At 33.6% G+C, this 14,238-nt stretch overlaps 1 protein-coding gene across 1 annotated transcript; it reads left to right on the forward strand.

Moving 5' to 3' along the window:
• The first annotated feature begins 6,811 nt into the window (after positions 1-6,811).
• SYTB (Calcium-dependent lipid-binding (CaLB domain) family protein) lies at positions 6,812-12,800 on the forward strand. Its single transcript, XM_021428010.1, has 12 exons — positions 6,812-7,160; positions 8,228-8,326; positions 8,440-8,490; positions 8,594-8,717; positions 9,291-9,409; positions 9,616-9,717; positions 10,078-10,152; positions 10,458-10,534; positions 10,635-10,881; positions 11,143-11,493; positions 12,011-12,142; positions 12,479-12,800. The coding sequence occupies exons 1-12, from the start codon at positions 7,050-7,052 to the stop codon at positions 12,608-12,610; spliced, it is 1,620 nt and encodes a 539-aa protein (XP_021283685.1). The 5' UTR covers positions 6,812-7,049; the 3' UTR covers positions 12,611-12,800.
• Positions 12,801-14,238: the final 1,438 nt, after the last annotated feature.

A 14,238-nucleotide genomic window follows, 5' to 3' on the forward strand; every position in this document is an offset into this window, starting at 1 on the left:
TAATTGATTTGGTTGGTCTAATAAATCAATATTTTATTTTATTTTTTACAAATTGTAATATTAAAATTTATAATCTTCATCCATAATTATAAAATATATAAATTAATTATAAATTAAATATATATAATATTATTTTATTATATATATAAAATTAATGACACATTTTATTTGTTATAATATTTTAATTTTTATATCAAAGTTTATATAAATAATAACTAATTATAAATAGTATGTGATAACAATTAAGACGATAACTAATAAAATTATTAAGTATAATCAGATAAATAAAGTTAATTATAAGTTACAGTAATACTTATATATAAATTAAATATATGTGTATACATAATATATTACTTTTTTATATATATATGAAATCAATGACACAACTTCTATGTTATAATGTTTTATATCAAAATTTGAATATTAATAACTAATTATAATTAATATGTTATAAAAACTAAAGTGATAATTAATAAAGTTATTAAATATAATTATATAAATAAAGTTTATCATAAGTTATAGTAATACTTATATATAAATTATATATATATTCATAACATTTTATATTACGAACTATTACCAAGATATAATAATTACAATATATTAATATGTAAGATATTTACTATTATATATTGTAATATTAACATATAAGTTATATAATTTAAAATATATAAATTGTAATTTCATATTAATATAGATTTATAAATAAATATATAACTAAAATTAATTGTTATGATTATAATTTGTATATGTATATATAATAAATTAATATATTTTAAGTATATTATTAATTAAGCTTACCATCAATTTTTCTTAATATATATATAAAAATTAATTTGATTTTTTGGGTGAATTGATATAAAAATTTTAAAATCGAGAATTGATAAAAAAAATTAATTAAATTAAATATTTTGAACCAATTGATCCAACAAATTAATTAGACCAAACTATTTTATCCAAATCATATTTAATTTGAATGTGTAATTAATTTGATTTGATTTTACTCACCCATAAGAATAGGTCTTGAACTAGAAACTTATTAATTAGATGTTAAAAAAATAGTAATCTTAATTTTGGTTAAATTAAAGTTTATGAATAACTTTAATTTAATATAAAGATGAATGAAAAATAAATTAATATCCTTTAATTACGGTCAAAGATTGATGTGTCACATATCGGGAGGATGTTGAATGTACAAATTGATAGTGCAACGCTATGTGATTGAGAACAATAATATCCTTTTAATTCCATCAAAAAATAAGATAACACGTTTTAAGTAATTGTGAAATCGAAAAATCCAAAAGAAAAGGACCTTTCTTGCGGTTTTAAGGACGAAATTAAATCTTCCGAGAAATATACATGGTTTCTAAAGTCCCAATTCGCCGTATTAAGAGCGTCAAGAATATGGGGCAATCGTCTGGCCAGCAATATAAATCTTTTAGCGACGACAATCTATCCGCTACCCCACTTAATCTGCATTAAAAGCGTTAATCAGACGGCTAGATGAGCACTGTTAACAAATTTTATGGAGATCATGATAATGACTCATGGTATTGATTTCAATCAGCTACAAAACCCGAAGTCTTCCACACCGAAAGTGAGATGGAGAACGGGAAAAATCTAAGCTCCTTTAAAAAAAGATTGTATTCAACCAAAAATTACAATTAAGTGAAAACCCTTCATTTCAGAATAGTCCAATTAAAAAATTGGAATGGGAAGAAGTATAATATTTAAGAGACGTAAGTAATTAATACTACAATAAGTACAGCCTTGTTTCAAAGGGCAGGCTGCCAAACAATGGGAACCTAATAAAACCCCCATAGCTGTGAACAGAATGAATAGTTTCAAAAGTTTCTGCGGGATATTATAGCATCAGTTAGTGATGACGCCAAACCAACGGAGCATAGATTTGGCGGTCTCGATACCTGCCATAATAAAATGATTATTACTTTTCTTCTTCTGGTTCTCGTTGCTCAGTTTCATGCTTACGTTTCAAGTTTCATCGCACGTCGTTTTGCTTTCACATGCACCTAACAGTCCTCATGCCCTCCTTCCTTCATTCTTTTATTTTCTTTCTTTGGTCCTTGCTTTGTCTACGAGTATATATATATATATATATATATATATAACAAAGTTATGGCTCAAAATGCAATGTGATCCAGAATGTTTTTTTTTATTTGGACCAGTTGTAGGTAATTTTGATTTATAATAATGGTGCAGCGAGTTAATTAGTAGTATAGTTTTCAGGTTTAGCTTTATAAATTAGTTATTAATCATATGATTAGCAATAATTGCGGAGATATGAGACGATTAGGCTTGTTTATATAGTTAAGGTCTGGTTCAAAATGCAAGGAGATGAAAACATTAATTCCATGACGATCATACTGTTTTTTTAACGGACAAGTTGTAAGTGGTTTTGTCGTATAATAATGGTGCAACAAGTTTTAGGGTTCGGTTTATTTATAAATTAGTTATTAATCATATGATTAGTGATAATCATGGAAATATGAAATGATTAAGCCTTGTTTTATATAATAATAATTTGAGATTGATAATATCAAGTGTCTTATTCTTGTCTAAATTCTAAGTCAGCTTGTTTTCATAGTGCAAATATCGTCAATGACAACTGAATACCAATTTCCAGATCATTATTCCCCTTTGTACCCTATGTTGAAGACCATTTTTAAATTGTTAATGGAATAATTAGAATATAATAATTAAAAAGAAAAAAGAAAAAAGTTATGGGGTTGATCAAAGTAAGCTTGGGTAAAGCATCTTTGGCAAAAGGGCAGATCACCTCAAAGGCAAAAGCTTTCAGGACAGCATTATATGATCAGTTACCCCATGCCCCCCTCCCCTCTGATTTCCTTTCTTAGGTCGGATAGCATTAAGCTAGTTACTCAACTTTGGTAAACAACAAGCTACAATTTGACGTGTGTCTTAATAGTTCTCTAGTACTCTTCAGGACTGTATCTCATCTTATGTTTTGTTATTATATTAGGTGGGTTGACGTGAGATTATCAGTTTCGATGCACCGACCATTTAGATACAAGCCATGGTTGATCCTTTCTTCTGTTCATTTTTATATTCTAGGCGGCCTTTAATTATTAGGGCTTCCTCCATAAAAATCCTAGGGGAGATCCCTTTGTCGATGAAATGAACTTTCTGGAGGTGAAAATGTAGTTGGATACCATGCAATAATTGGAGTAAAGAAAAAGGCAAGACGGCATAAAAAATCAAAGCTACAAAGTTGGTGCTCATGCATGACAAGAAACAAGGGGGCCATCTAAACGTCTCCATAGACAAAGCCAACGCTAGGTTTCTTAAAAGAATGGTCAAATGATAACAAAAAAAAAAGAAAACATATGAGACTATTCTTTTACTTTTTCTTAGATATATCCGAATCATCCAAGAAAATGTTCCTCACGCCTTCCAACTACCCAACACCTTTCCCTGAAGGAAAAGTCTCGCTATAGCAAATTTGGGTTTTAAGTATATATTTTTATATAAATGAAATTTATTTTTTTAAAGTATAATGACAATTTATAAAGTATGGTTATTTAAAATTTAGGGGTATTTTTTTTTCACTTTTAATAGTAATATCAAATATGTAGTTTTTGCTAATGTAAGTAATTTTTATAATTATATTTTATCTATATTGTTGTTAAAAATTTATATAACACGATCAAATCAATAAAAGGGCAACCACACATCATGACGACCTATCTCTTGGGTTACATATTTTCGACTTACCTTCAACTAGTATGAGTTCACTCTTATTTGCACATATTTTGGGTGTTTTATAGCTTAGAATGATGTAGTTATTTTACTTTCTTTATCCCAATGTATATACAAAAAAGTATAATTTTAAAATGTGCGGTCTTTAGTTAAATTTATTGCCATGAGTTGAATATTTTTGACAATATACATATTTTAAACCGTAAAAACGATTAAAAGAATTTAAAAGATCAATGCAATGTAACCAAGCAAAAAGAATATTCACTACTAGCTGCTACCACCTTTTTTGTTTCAAAATCATATACTAAGATTCAATTAATGAAGTGGGGCAATGTAAAATTTCATACTGATATAAATGAAACCCTAAGAACAAATTTCATCAAGTTTGCTTTTCTCTATTGAAATGGATTCGGAGCTTAACCCAATAAGAAGTAGTTGCTATCACTCTATCACGGACCCATATATTTTGCAAGTTCCATTTGCTTGTTTGGGGCTTTGGGCCAAACACACCCACAAGAATTCTTCTCCTGAAAACAACGAAGGTAGTATCTCCCAGGCTTGCTTGGATTTGGGCTTTCGAGTTTTCTATGTAGAAGCGTTAAGCAAATTCATCTAAAAGTTGTAGTAACAGACAAGTCAATGCAACTTTTTCATTGGCTTGTCAGTGGAGAAATGAATCGAATGATGGTTATAAGACTTGGGGTCCTACATGCCTATCCCAAAAGTTATTCATCCAGATGAACAACCGCACATGCCTTTGACATCTTTTTTTAAATAATTTTGGACAAATTAATTCAATAATTTCTACCAAAAACATGAGCTAAACTTGTTTCAAATATAGCCACATCTGGACAACAATCCTCTCGACTTTCAGCCACCACGGCACCCTTTCCTTTTCTTCAAAAGTAATGGCTGGCGGTTGGGGTAAGCGATCATGGACGTCGCCAATTGTTGGGCCCGTCCTGACCATCCCCAACTCACTCTGTCCCCCCATGTTTGATGATTAAAACACTGTCAGTGACTAGACTGACCAAACTAAATTCCAACTTGTAACGAACAAAATGTTTGGAATTCAATTAGAGAGATTCATTGAGGGAAATTAATTTCATCCCATTTTGTGTACCCAGTGATCAACTAGTAGATATTTGGTAAACTTTTGTCAACATCCTTGGAAATTCATGCCAATGAGACAATCAAATTCCTGACCGCAACGTGCCATCAAACGCTTTAGAACACAACGCGATGGTGACCACAAGTTTAAGTTAATCTCAGTCGATTTCCATGTAAAAGAGACAGCGAAGCTATAAAAAAAGGGCTTGTAATTAACCATGCACTGAAACTCAAACAGGAGATGGAAACAGGTTCGGTTATGTCACGGGACCAGAGCAAGATAACGAGAGAATTGGGAGAAAGAGAAAACAAAGAAATAGAACAACCAACGAAATCTCTCTTGATGGGCTGTCTTCGGGGACAGGGAAAACAGAGGTAAAAGTTGGTTTGTACTTTGGAGTGTTGTTGCTTTGGAACATGTATATATTTCTATTTTAAAACAAAATACGAATATAAAAAATAATATTAATTTATTAAAATATCTTAATTTTATTTAAACGTATCAATGATTATCGAATATATGTTTACATATTCCTCAGGATATAGAAACAGGAAAGATGGCAAGACAAGTGGGAGAAAAAAAAAACAAGAAATAAGACAACAAAACAAATCTCTGAAGATGGAAGATGGGCTACCCCTGGTGACAGGGAGACAAGAGATAAAAGTTTGGTTTGTACACGTGGTAGGTCCAAACCTGTCGACAAGGATAATTAGGGGGACACATAGGTCACTTGGGGACTTTGGTTTTATTCGCCCATTTGCAATGATAATAATGCGAACATGACTTGATTTGTCCCATAACTTCCTCCTAATTATATAGCCAAAAAAATTGCTATGATTGTAGAAAAAAGGTGGATGGAAAAGGTTACAGTATTTTAACCTACTTGGGTTTAAATCGAGAATCCATTTCTCAAAATTGAAATGATTGCATAAATTTTGTAGTGAATTATTTTACTATTAATTAACTTAATTCTATTATTTTTATTGGTGATTTTATCCCAATAAGTGAGAACCTTATTACATAGTTGCATTATTTTCAGTAAATATAAAAAGTAAAATTTATTTTCATAATTGTATTTGATAAAATTATCTGTTTAATATTTTTAAAAATATAATTTATCCACTAGAGATTAATAAAAAAAAGTTACAAGATATCATATGAAAAAATAAATAAATTATAGTAAAAAAATAATGAATTAGGTGAGATATATGAACAGGGCCAATTAATGCTCCATACGAAATAACGGAAATTGGGGTTTAGCGCCCAATACATAACGGAAGAATAGTTTTTTCGCTGGAGCAACGGAAAAGATCCAGGGTGACGAGACCGTTATCATCACGGTGTTTGGGCTACAGACAGCCATTATTTTATTAATGCTGGGGAGAAGACGAAGGGTGGAATCGGGATCCACAAAAAAAGGGGCAAAAAAAGTTTCTCCCTGCTCAAAGGCTATTTATAGAAAAGTATATTTAATAAACAAAATTCAGAAACAAGACAAATGGGAAGACCAATAGAATTCATTTATATTTCATTTGGATATAGCATGCTTTTCAGCTACAGATAAAAACACTGTAGCAGTTATAAAATATTGCCATTTATCTATTTTCTCTGTCTTTAAATTATTTTGGATAAACTTTATTTAATTTTTTATGATTTTAATTATTATTATATTCAATTAAAACAACAAAATCAGCATGATCATTTTTTTTTAAAGAGTACAGCTTCCAACATTATTTACAATAATAAATTAACAGTATTTATAGAGTTTTCTTTAAGCTAGTAAAGAAAAAATTAAAGGAAGTAAAAAATTGGAGCGAATTCATAACCAACCAATTGGGCGTTACCGACACAGGAGCAAGGATCACGCGCTTGAAAATTTCCATAGCGAAACCAGTTGTGTAGGTCCAAAAATGGAGCGGCTATTTGAACGTAAAAGATTGGCCACAAGAAGTAAATGCTCCTTTAATGCACTTCCTGATAAGATTTAAAACCATAATATCTCAGCCCTTTTTCTCTCCTTTTCTCATTTACTTCAGACAAAAATGTTAGTTACTCAGATTCCTTCCCTGGGTTTCTTTTTTTTCCTCCATCTGGTTTTATTTTAACTTGAACAGAGCAAAACACTTTTAGGCCTCTTTGATTTAAGTGTTTGAGGGATCTTAAAAGAGAAAAAAAAGGAAGAAAGAAAGAAGCCTTGAAAATGGGTGTGATGAGCTCTATATTGGGTGTTTTTGGCTTCGGAATTGGAACTTCGATGGGGCTCGTCATTGGGTATTACATGTTCATCTACTTTCTGCCCACTTATGTTAAGGTTTGTTTATTTCTTTGTCGAATTCCGGTTATGTTTTGCTTTGTGTGTGTGTGTGTGTGGATTTTCTGGTTCTCCGTTGGCCTTTCTTAGTGTTTGTTTGACTGAAGCGTTGTTTCGTAGGTGGCTGTTCTTGTGCTTCACTAAGCGTCATTAAATTTTGTCCATTTATTAGTTGAAAGAATGAATAGGTATTGAAAATGCTAACCTTTTTCTAAGCTAATCAACTGTTTTTTTTTTTTGTTTTTATGAGCTGCAAATTAATGGGATCATATTTATGGTTAATTCCAGCTGTTATTTTTAGCCAATTTATGGATTCTACTTCCTGTATCACTGTGCAAAGGTTTGTACTTTGGAAGAGGTATATTCACAATTTTTTCAGTCAAAAGACATGGTTTTGAAATTATCAAGCAGGCGTGAGCTTTAGGTTTTTCTGAGGAAAATTTCAGTTTTAGGATCGAGAAGCTTTTCTTTGCTCGGATTAACATTTAACAGTAGTATGCTTTTGCTTACTGCATTTCTTTTTTATTACTTTTTTTCTGTTATTTTGCTTACTGTACTTGGATCACCAAACTTTTTGGCTTGTTTGAATGTCTGATGATGCTATGTACGGCAGGTTGGAACAGTTAGCTGCAAATGTTTGTAATTCGTGCTAAACAGATAGAAACACAAGTGCCTAATAAGAAACTGTAATCATCACAGTGAAGCTATCATATGGAAAAACTACGAAGAAATCTTTTCCATGTGAATAAGACTTCTTCATTCAAAATTCCAATCTACTAGGATAAATATTTCTGAACTATGACTTTTGTATAATGCACCATTGAAGTAAACAAAATCGATTGGTCCTGAGAAATTTCTCTGAATATGTGAACTCTTTTCCTCTTCCTTCTTACTTCCTCTGTTCTTTTTTTGGTTGTTCTGTGAATGGTGGGAACATACCTCCCTGAGCATTTTAAATTCAGCAGAACAACGAAATAAATTGTCTCCAATGTCATGATCCAGCCTTTTGAACCATTGATACGATGGTTGCATTGTTTCTTTTGGTTATTAACATGTCATGTGTTCAGGATCCCAAAATTCGGCCTTTGGTCGAGGAAGACTCAAAAACTTTGCAGCAGTTGCTTCCGGAGATTCCCTTGTGGGTTAAAAATCCAGATTTTGACCGTGTATGTTATTCTCTGAAATGATTTCTTATTTCTTTTTCCAGGCATTTCCATATGTTTGGTCTCAAGTGTATTAAGTTATGCAACAAGGTTGTAACTGTTTTGTTTCTCTGAAGGTTGACTGGATTAACAAAATTATTGAGAACATGTGGCCTTATCTGGATACGGTATGTTTAACTGCAATGATCTTGGACCTGTTATGGATAGAATATTTGTTTGGCCTTGCTTTTTTGAATTCCTTGCTGAGTGTTGACACTTCAAGTTTTCTAGGCAATTTGCAACACTGCCAAGACTATAGCAAAGCCCATTATCGCTGAGCAAATTCCAAAATACAAAATTCAGTCAGTTGAATTCGAAACACTTACTCTGGGTGCCCTACCACCAACTTTTCAAGGTTGACTTCTCTTTCTTGGACACATACTTCTACACATTCTACAAACATATCCTCAATTGCATGCGGCATGTAAACATGTTCTCATTATATAATCACTTGATCTGAAATCTTTTCTGCATGCAAAGGAGAGATACTTATTCAAGGTATCAGATTATCGTGATAATCATGACAGAAACGTTATCATTTTTAAAAATCTTGTTTTCACAAGTGGAGGACTTTAGATTGAAACGAATGCAGCATGCTAGATGTCTTGGTTATGCATTAGACTAGATTTTGGATTTAGTTGTATAACCCTCTCATTCACTTATGTGACAAACAACTAATTTTCAGATTGAAATAGAGTTATGTGTAACTGAGATTACTCCAACTTCCATAAAACTTGACTGGCGGGCTCTGTAAGGGAAATGAGTCTGAACAATGGCCATTAGGCTTCTGATTATGTGGTTCTGATGTTGTTTGCTTATATCCTAGCTCAGATGCACAAGTCTGTGTTTTGTTCTTTTTCTTCTCCCTTGTAATTATAGCACAAAATTTTATTGAGTGATACATATTGTGGATCTCATTATATGCCAGGAATGAAAGTCTATGTCACTGATGAGAAGGAACTTATTATGGAACCATCATTTAAGTGGGCAGGCAATCCTAACATCATTGTTGCAGTTAAAGCTTTTGGATTAAAAGCCACAATTCAGGTATTTTCTAGTGTAATGGTGTATTAAGAGAAAGAAATATGCATGACAAAACATGACAGACATGCATACACATTCTCTCCCTCTCTGTCTCTCTAATGAACAGACATGAGTACACAACCGTGTGAACAAAATGGTTCAGCAAGAGCAAGAGAGAGAAGTACATGTGCATTTCCAGTGGGGTGCATTGATTTTTTTGAGTCTTTCAGGTTGTTGATTTGCAAGTATTTGCTGCTCCTCGAGTCACTCTGAAGCCTTTGCTTAGTGTGTTTCCTTGTTTTGCCAATATATATGTCTCCCTAATGGATAAGGTATGTTGTATTTTGACAAGCCATACATGGTTATTTATTGAGTAATCAAGTTTGTACTGCAATCATGAGTTCTTATGAACTATGTTATGGATTTGAAGCTGATAACAAAGAGATCATAAGTCTCTAAGAATCATACTTTTTAGGAATTTTTTTTTCCTATTTGTCATCTCAATTTTTATGAAGTTGTGTTATTAACTTTATCTCGTATTTATTTTCTGACTGCCTAAAGTTTCATCATCATTCAGTTCTGCATCATCTGCCTTGGAAAAAACATCAAGACAGTTCACAGTTGTATTTTGTATAGAAGGATCTTGCTTTCTTCTTCCCTTTTTATCCTAATCTTCCATTTTGATTTTGCAGCCACATGTTGACTTTGGGCTAAAGGTACTTGGGGCAGATGTTATGGCCATTCCTGGACTATACAGGTTTGTCCAGGTAATACTTCTTGTAATGGATTAAGTTTTGTGATGGACAACACTGTTATATGCATCATGTCTGAAAGTATCCTCTTCAAAGGTTATTACACTGTATTGTAATGGTTATGTTTGCGAAATATTATGCCCATTTCTCTTTTTTCCTTTCACTTTCCAAAGGGAAAGGTGAATTCCGGCATTTCCTTACCAAATCTCTATGCTAGTCATCACACCCTTTATTTTCCAAGAATCCTGTATGCAATCCTAACATGCCCAAGTTTTTTATTTATACTTCATTTTTCTTGACAAGGACACTGTTTTCTCCAGGAGCTCATAAAAGACCAAGTTGCAAATATGTACCTGTGGCCTAAAGCCTTAGAAGTGAAAATAATGGATCCTACACAGTAAGTGTGTTTTTTCCAGCTTTATGCCAGCTTTATGCTTGGTTTCAAGTGACAGCTTAGTCTTTATCTGTTATCTGCTAAAATCTATCTAAATTGGCAGAGCCATGAAGAAACCTGTTGGGATTCTGGATGTGAAGGTGCTGAGAGCAATGAAGCTTAAAAAGAAAGATCTTCTGGGGAAATCTGATCCTTATGTGAAACTAAAACTAACAGAGGAAAAACTCTCTACAAAGAAAACTACTGTGAAACACAGCAACTTGAACCCTGAATGGAATGAGGAATTCAATTTTGTTGTTAAAGATCCAAGTACTCAAGCTTTGGAGATAAATGTCTATGACTGGGAGCAGGTATGTTTCTTTTGATGAGTTTTCTAGATTAACCATAGGCTCTGAGGTTGTTTCTGAGGAGATCAGCATAACCTTTCTATTTGGCGATGTGAAGTAATTGGACACATTACTGTTCTGTTTGTCCTTGTTAGGAGACCTACCTTCTTATGATCTAAAGCATTCCTGGCCACCCTGTGCAAATTTCTGTATGTTTTGGCAACTCATGTATGCCTGTGTATGTTCCACAAGTATTTCTCAAGCAGTATGTTAACTTTTAATCAGATTGGCTCACATGACGAGATGGGCATGAATGTTGTTCCACTGAAAGATCTTACACCTGATGAACCAAAAGTTTTGACTCTTGAGCTGCTGAAAAATATGGACCCAAATGATCCACAAAATGAGAAGTCACGTGGGCAGCTTGTCCTGGAAGTTCTGTACAAACCCTTCAAGGAGGATGAGATGCCAAATGACATTGAGGAATCAAATATGGTACAAAAAGCTCCAGAAGGAACACCTGCAGGTGGAGGTTTGCTTGTAATTATTGTGCATGAAGCTGAAGATGTCGAAGGAAAGTACCATACAAACCCACATGCACGTTTGTTATTCAGAGGGGAGGAGAGAAAAACAAAGGTAATCCATAAATATATGCTGTAAATTAGTATGTTCAAGCATGGTTTCACTTTGAGACAACAGTGTGAAAATTTGGTTTCATAAAACTAAAAGTGTATAACTAGGCTTTCTTAGTCAATAAGTTGTTGCATTCTCCAACACATCTCTCACTTTTTCAATAACATTTCCATTCCAACAGTTGTTGATACAATCATTTAAAATTGAAAATATCTTTAAAAAAAAAAACACACTTCATGAACTGCCAATAGTGCCAATTTATCAACTGAGAGAACTGTACTCGTTATAATTGGTACATGTGATCTTGTTTAATGCGATGTTTTAGTCATAAATATGGCAGTTTCCAGTATGCGTCCTCTATTAATCATTATTGATTGTGAATCAACAATGCTACCTCTTTTATATATGCCTGAATGGCCCATCCCTGTACCATATTTTGTCTGAGCTTTGCATTCTTGTCAGTTGTCATACATTTTGATTTCTTGTCCGGAATTGACAATTGTGTTTGGCATTGATTCAGCGTGTAAAGAAAAGCAGAGATCCAAGATGGGAAGATGAATTTCAGTTTATGGTGGAAGAACCACCCACAAATGATAAAGTTCACGTGGAAGTATTCAGTACATCCTCCAGGATAGGGCTACTGCATCCCAAGGTGCACATTTCATTTTTTGCGTTCATTTTCATTCTCTTTCTCTCTTTCTTTGAACTGTTATAAGAGGGTATATTTAGAAGCTTGACGCTGCATGGTATTGAGACCCTTCTGTTTCTTTATATGATAGGATTTTCTCTTTCACTTTTTGATCTCATCATCATAAACACTAGTTATCCTGATGACTTCGAGTTTTCAGTTTGATAATATTGATGAACCACCCGCTCTTGTACATAACAAACTTCTATTTCTCCATGCCTATTGCATGTAATTTGAAATTTAAATACATTATCCTTTTATGTAATCAAATAATAATACTTCTTTACATTTTGTGACCAGGAATCTTTGGGGTATGTTACTATAAACCTAGCTGATGTTGTTAGTAATAGAAGAATCAACGAAAAGTATAATCTCATTGACTCCAAGAATGGTCGGATTCAAATTGAGATGCAGTGGAGAACTTCTTCTTGAGCATGCCGCAATTTGGTTTTTGGAAAAGTTTGTAAAGGAGATTAAATTAGTCCAGATGCTTTCTGTTGCTAGGAACTATATGGCATTGCCACTGTGTTTCTTCATCACTGCCCTTCTTCTGTTGATAAACCTTACTGACACTCTTTTTCAATATGTTATTAATGTTAATAACAAGCAATATCCTTGCAAATCTTTCTCTCCTTCCTCCCCTCTCCTGTTCTTTAACTCTGTTATGTATGTATGGAATATGCATGTCTTATAACTTCTAGAAAAACAACTGGATGAACAACATATATTCTTTGGCAGCTAATCTTGCAGTAAGTTGTTAATGCCACCCAATCTCTGGCTGCTGATATTCCCCAAATTCCAGTCCAATTTACAGGGCCTTTCTACCCATTTGGCAACTATTAAGGGCGATGCTCTATCTAGCTCAGCGATCCAGGCCTAATGACGTTCAAGAAATAGGCTCATGTCTTGAGCTATAAGAGCCCAAGTTTTTAAAACCCTGCAGATGTGACCATTGCCCAACACTGCACTCTAACTTGATTGATTAAACACTGCTGCGAAATATTCTTCACATCATTGCCTAGTCTAGTCTCGTTGAACAATTCTGCAACTGTGTACTCTCTTGAAATGACTGCCGGGCTATATCGTGTAGTCCATCATCAATCGCTGCTCAACACCCGAACTTGTGAAGAAAACAACCACTCAGCTTTGCTAAAACTAGTAACAGTAGGCTATAATTACACATCTCTATAGCTTCCACAGTAGCTTTCCCTCTCACCCTTCGGTAGAGTAGCCTGAATTCTTCTGGCAAAGATTCTTCAATGCTATCGAATGGTAAGTAGATTTTTCACTGGGCACGGAAGTTTCCAGTGGCTATGACATTTAAAAATCTGCCCTCTAGGAGTGCGGTTACGCTGGTAGGCCAAGTGGACCAATGGCAACCAAGGATTGGAGAACCTGAACCCCTTTTCCGACCCTTTTCCTAGGTCAAATCGGAGATTATGCCAACATGGATTTTCATTTGCACCTGGCAGACAAAGCTTGACAGTTACAAAATTTTTACAGATCGAATATGGAAGACAGCATTAAACAAGAAAACGATGTTGAAGCCAATCGGCAGTTCAACTTCTAAAATATTTATAGTCTCCTCGGGAGAACCATGAGTAGTAAATTCTATAGTTGTATCTCCCGAGCATTAGCTCTGATTGGGATTCTCCATTTCTCCTCGTTCCACCACGCACTAATGAGCTTCACTCAAAAAGGGCCAAAATCTAAATACCCAAAGCATGATTTGGTTTGCTCCAGAAGCTGCTGGTATCTTTATTCCCTAAAACACTCACTTAATATTCTTCTAACATAGAATTCTCCACTAACTCCCCACTTTTCCTAACAACAGAATATGAATTTATGCTTCTATTATAGTGGGTTGACATCTTGGAAACAAAGAGAATCAATGCTTGCCTTCCTTGCCACAGTTCGTGCGGCTTCTCATTCATAGAAATCTGTATTTAAGTACTTTGATTCCCAGCATAAAGACAGCGCAAACAACAGAAAGTCACTTTGGCAAATGTTTGCTACATATACTGTCAAAGTCCACGATCCAAGTCGTTGAATTATAAATA

This window comes from Theobroma umbraticum, unplaced genomic scaffold, assembly GCF_002168275.2.
Source record: "Theobroma umbraticum cultivar Fairchild unplaced genomic scaffold, ASM216827v3 scaffold_51.0, whole genome shotgun sequence".
Taxonomy (NCBI): Eukaryota; Viridiplantae; Streptophyta; class Magnoliopsida; order Malvales; family Malvaceae; genus Theobroma; species Theobroma umbraticum.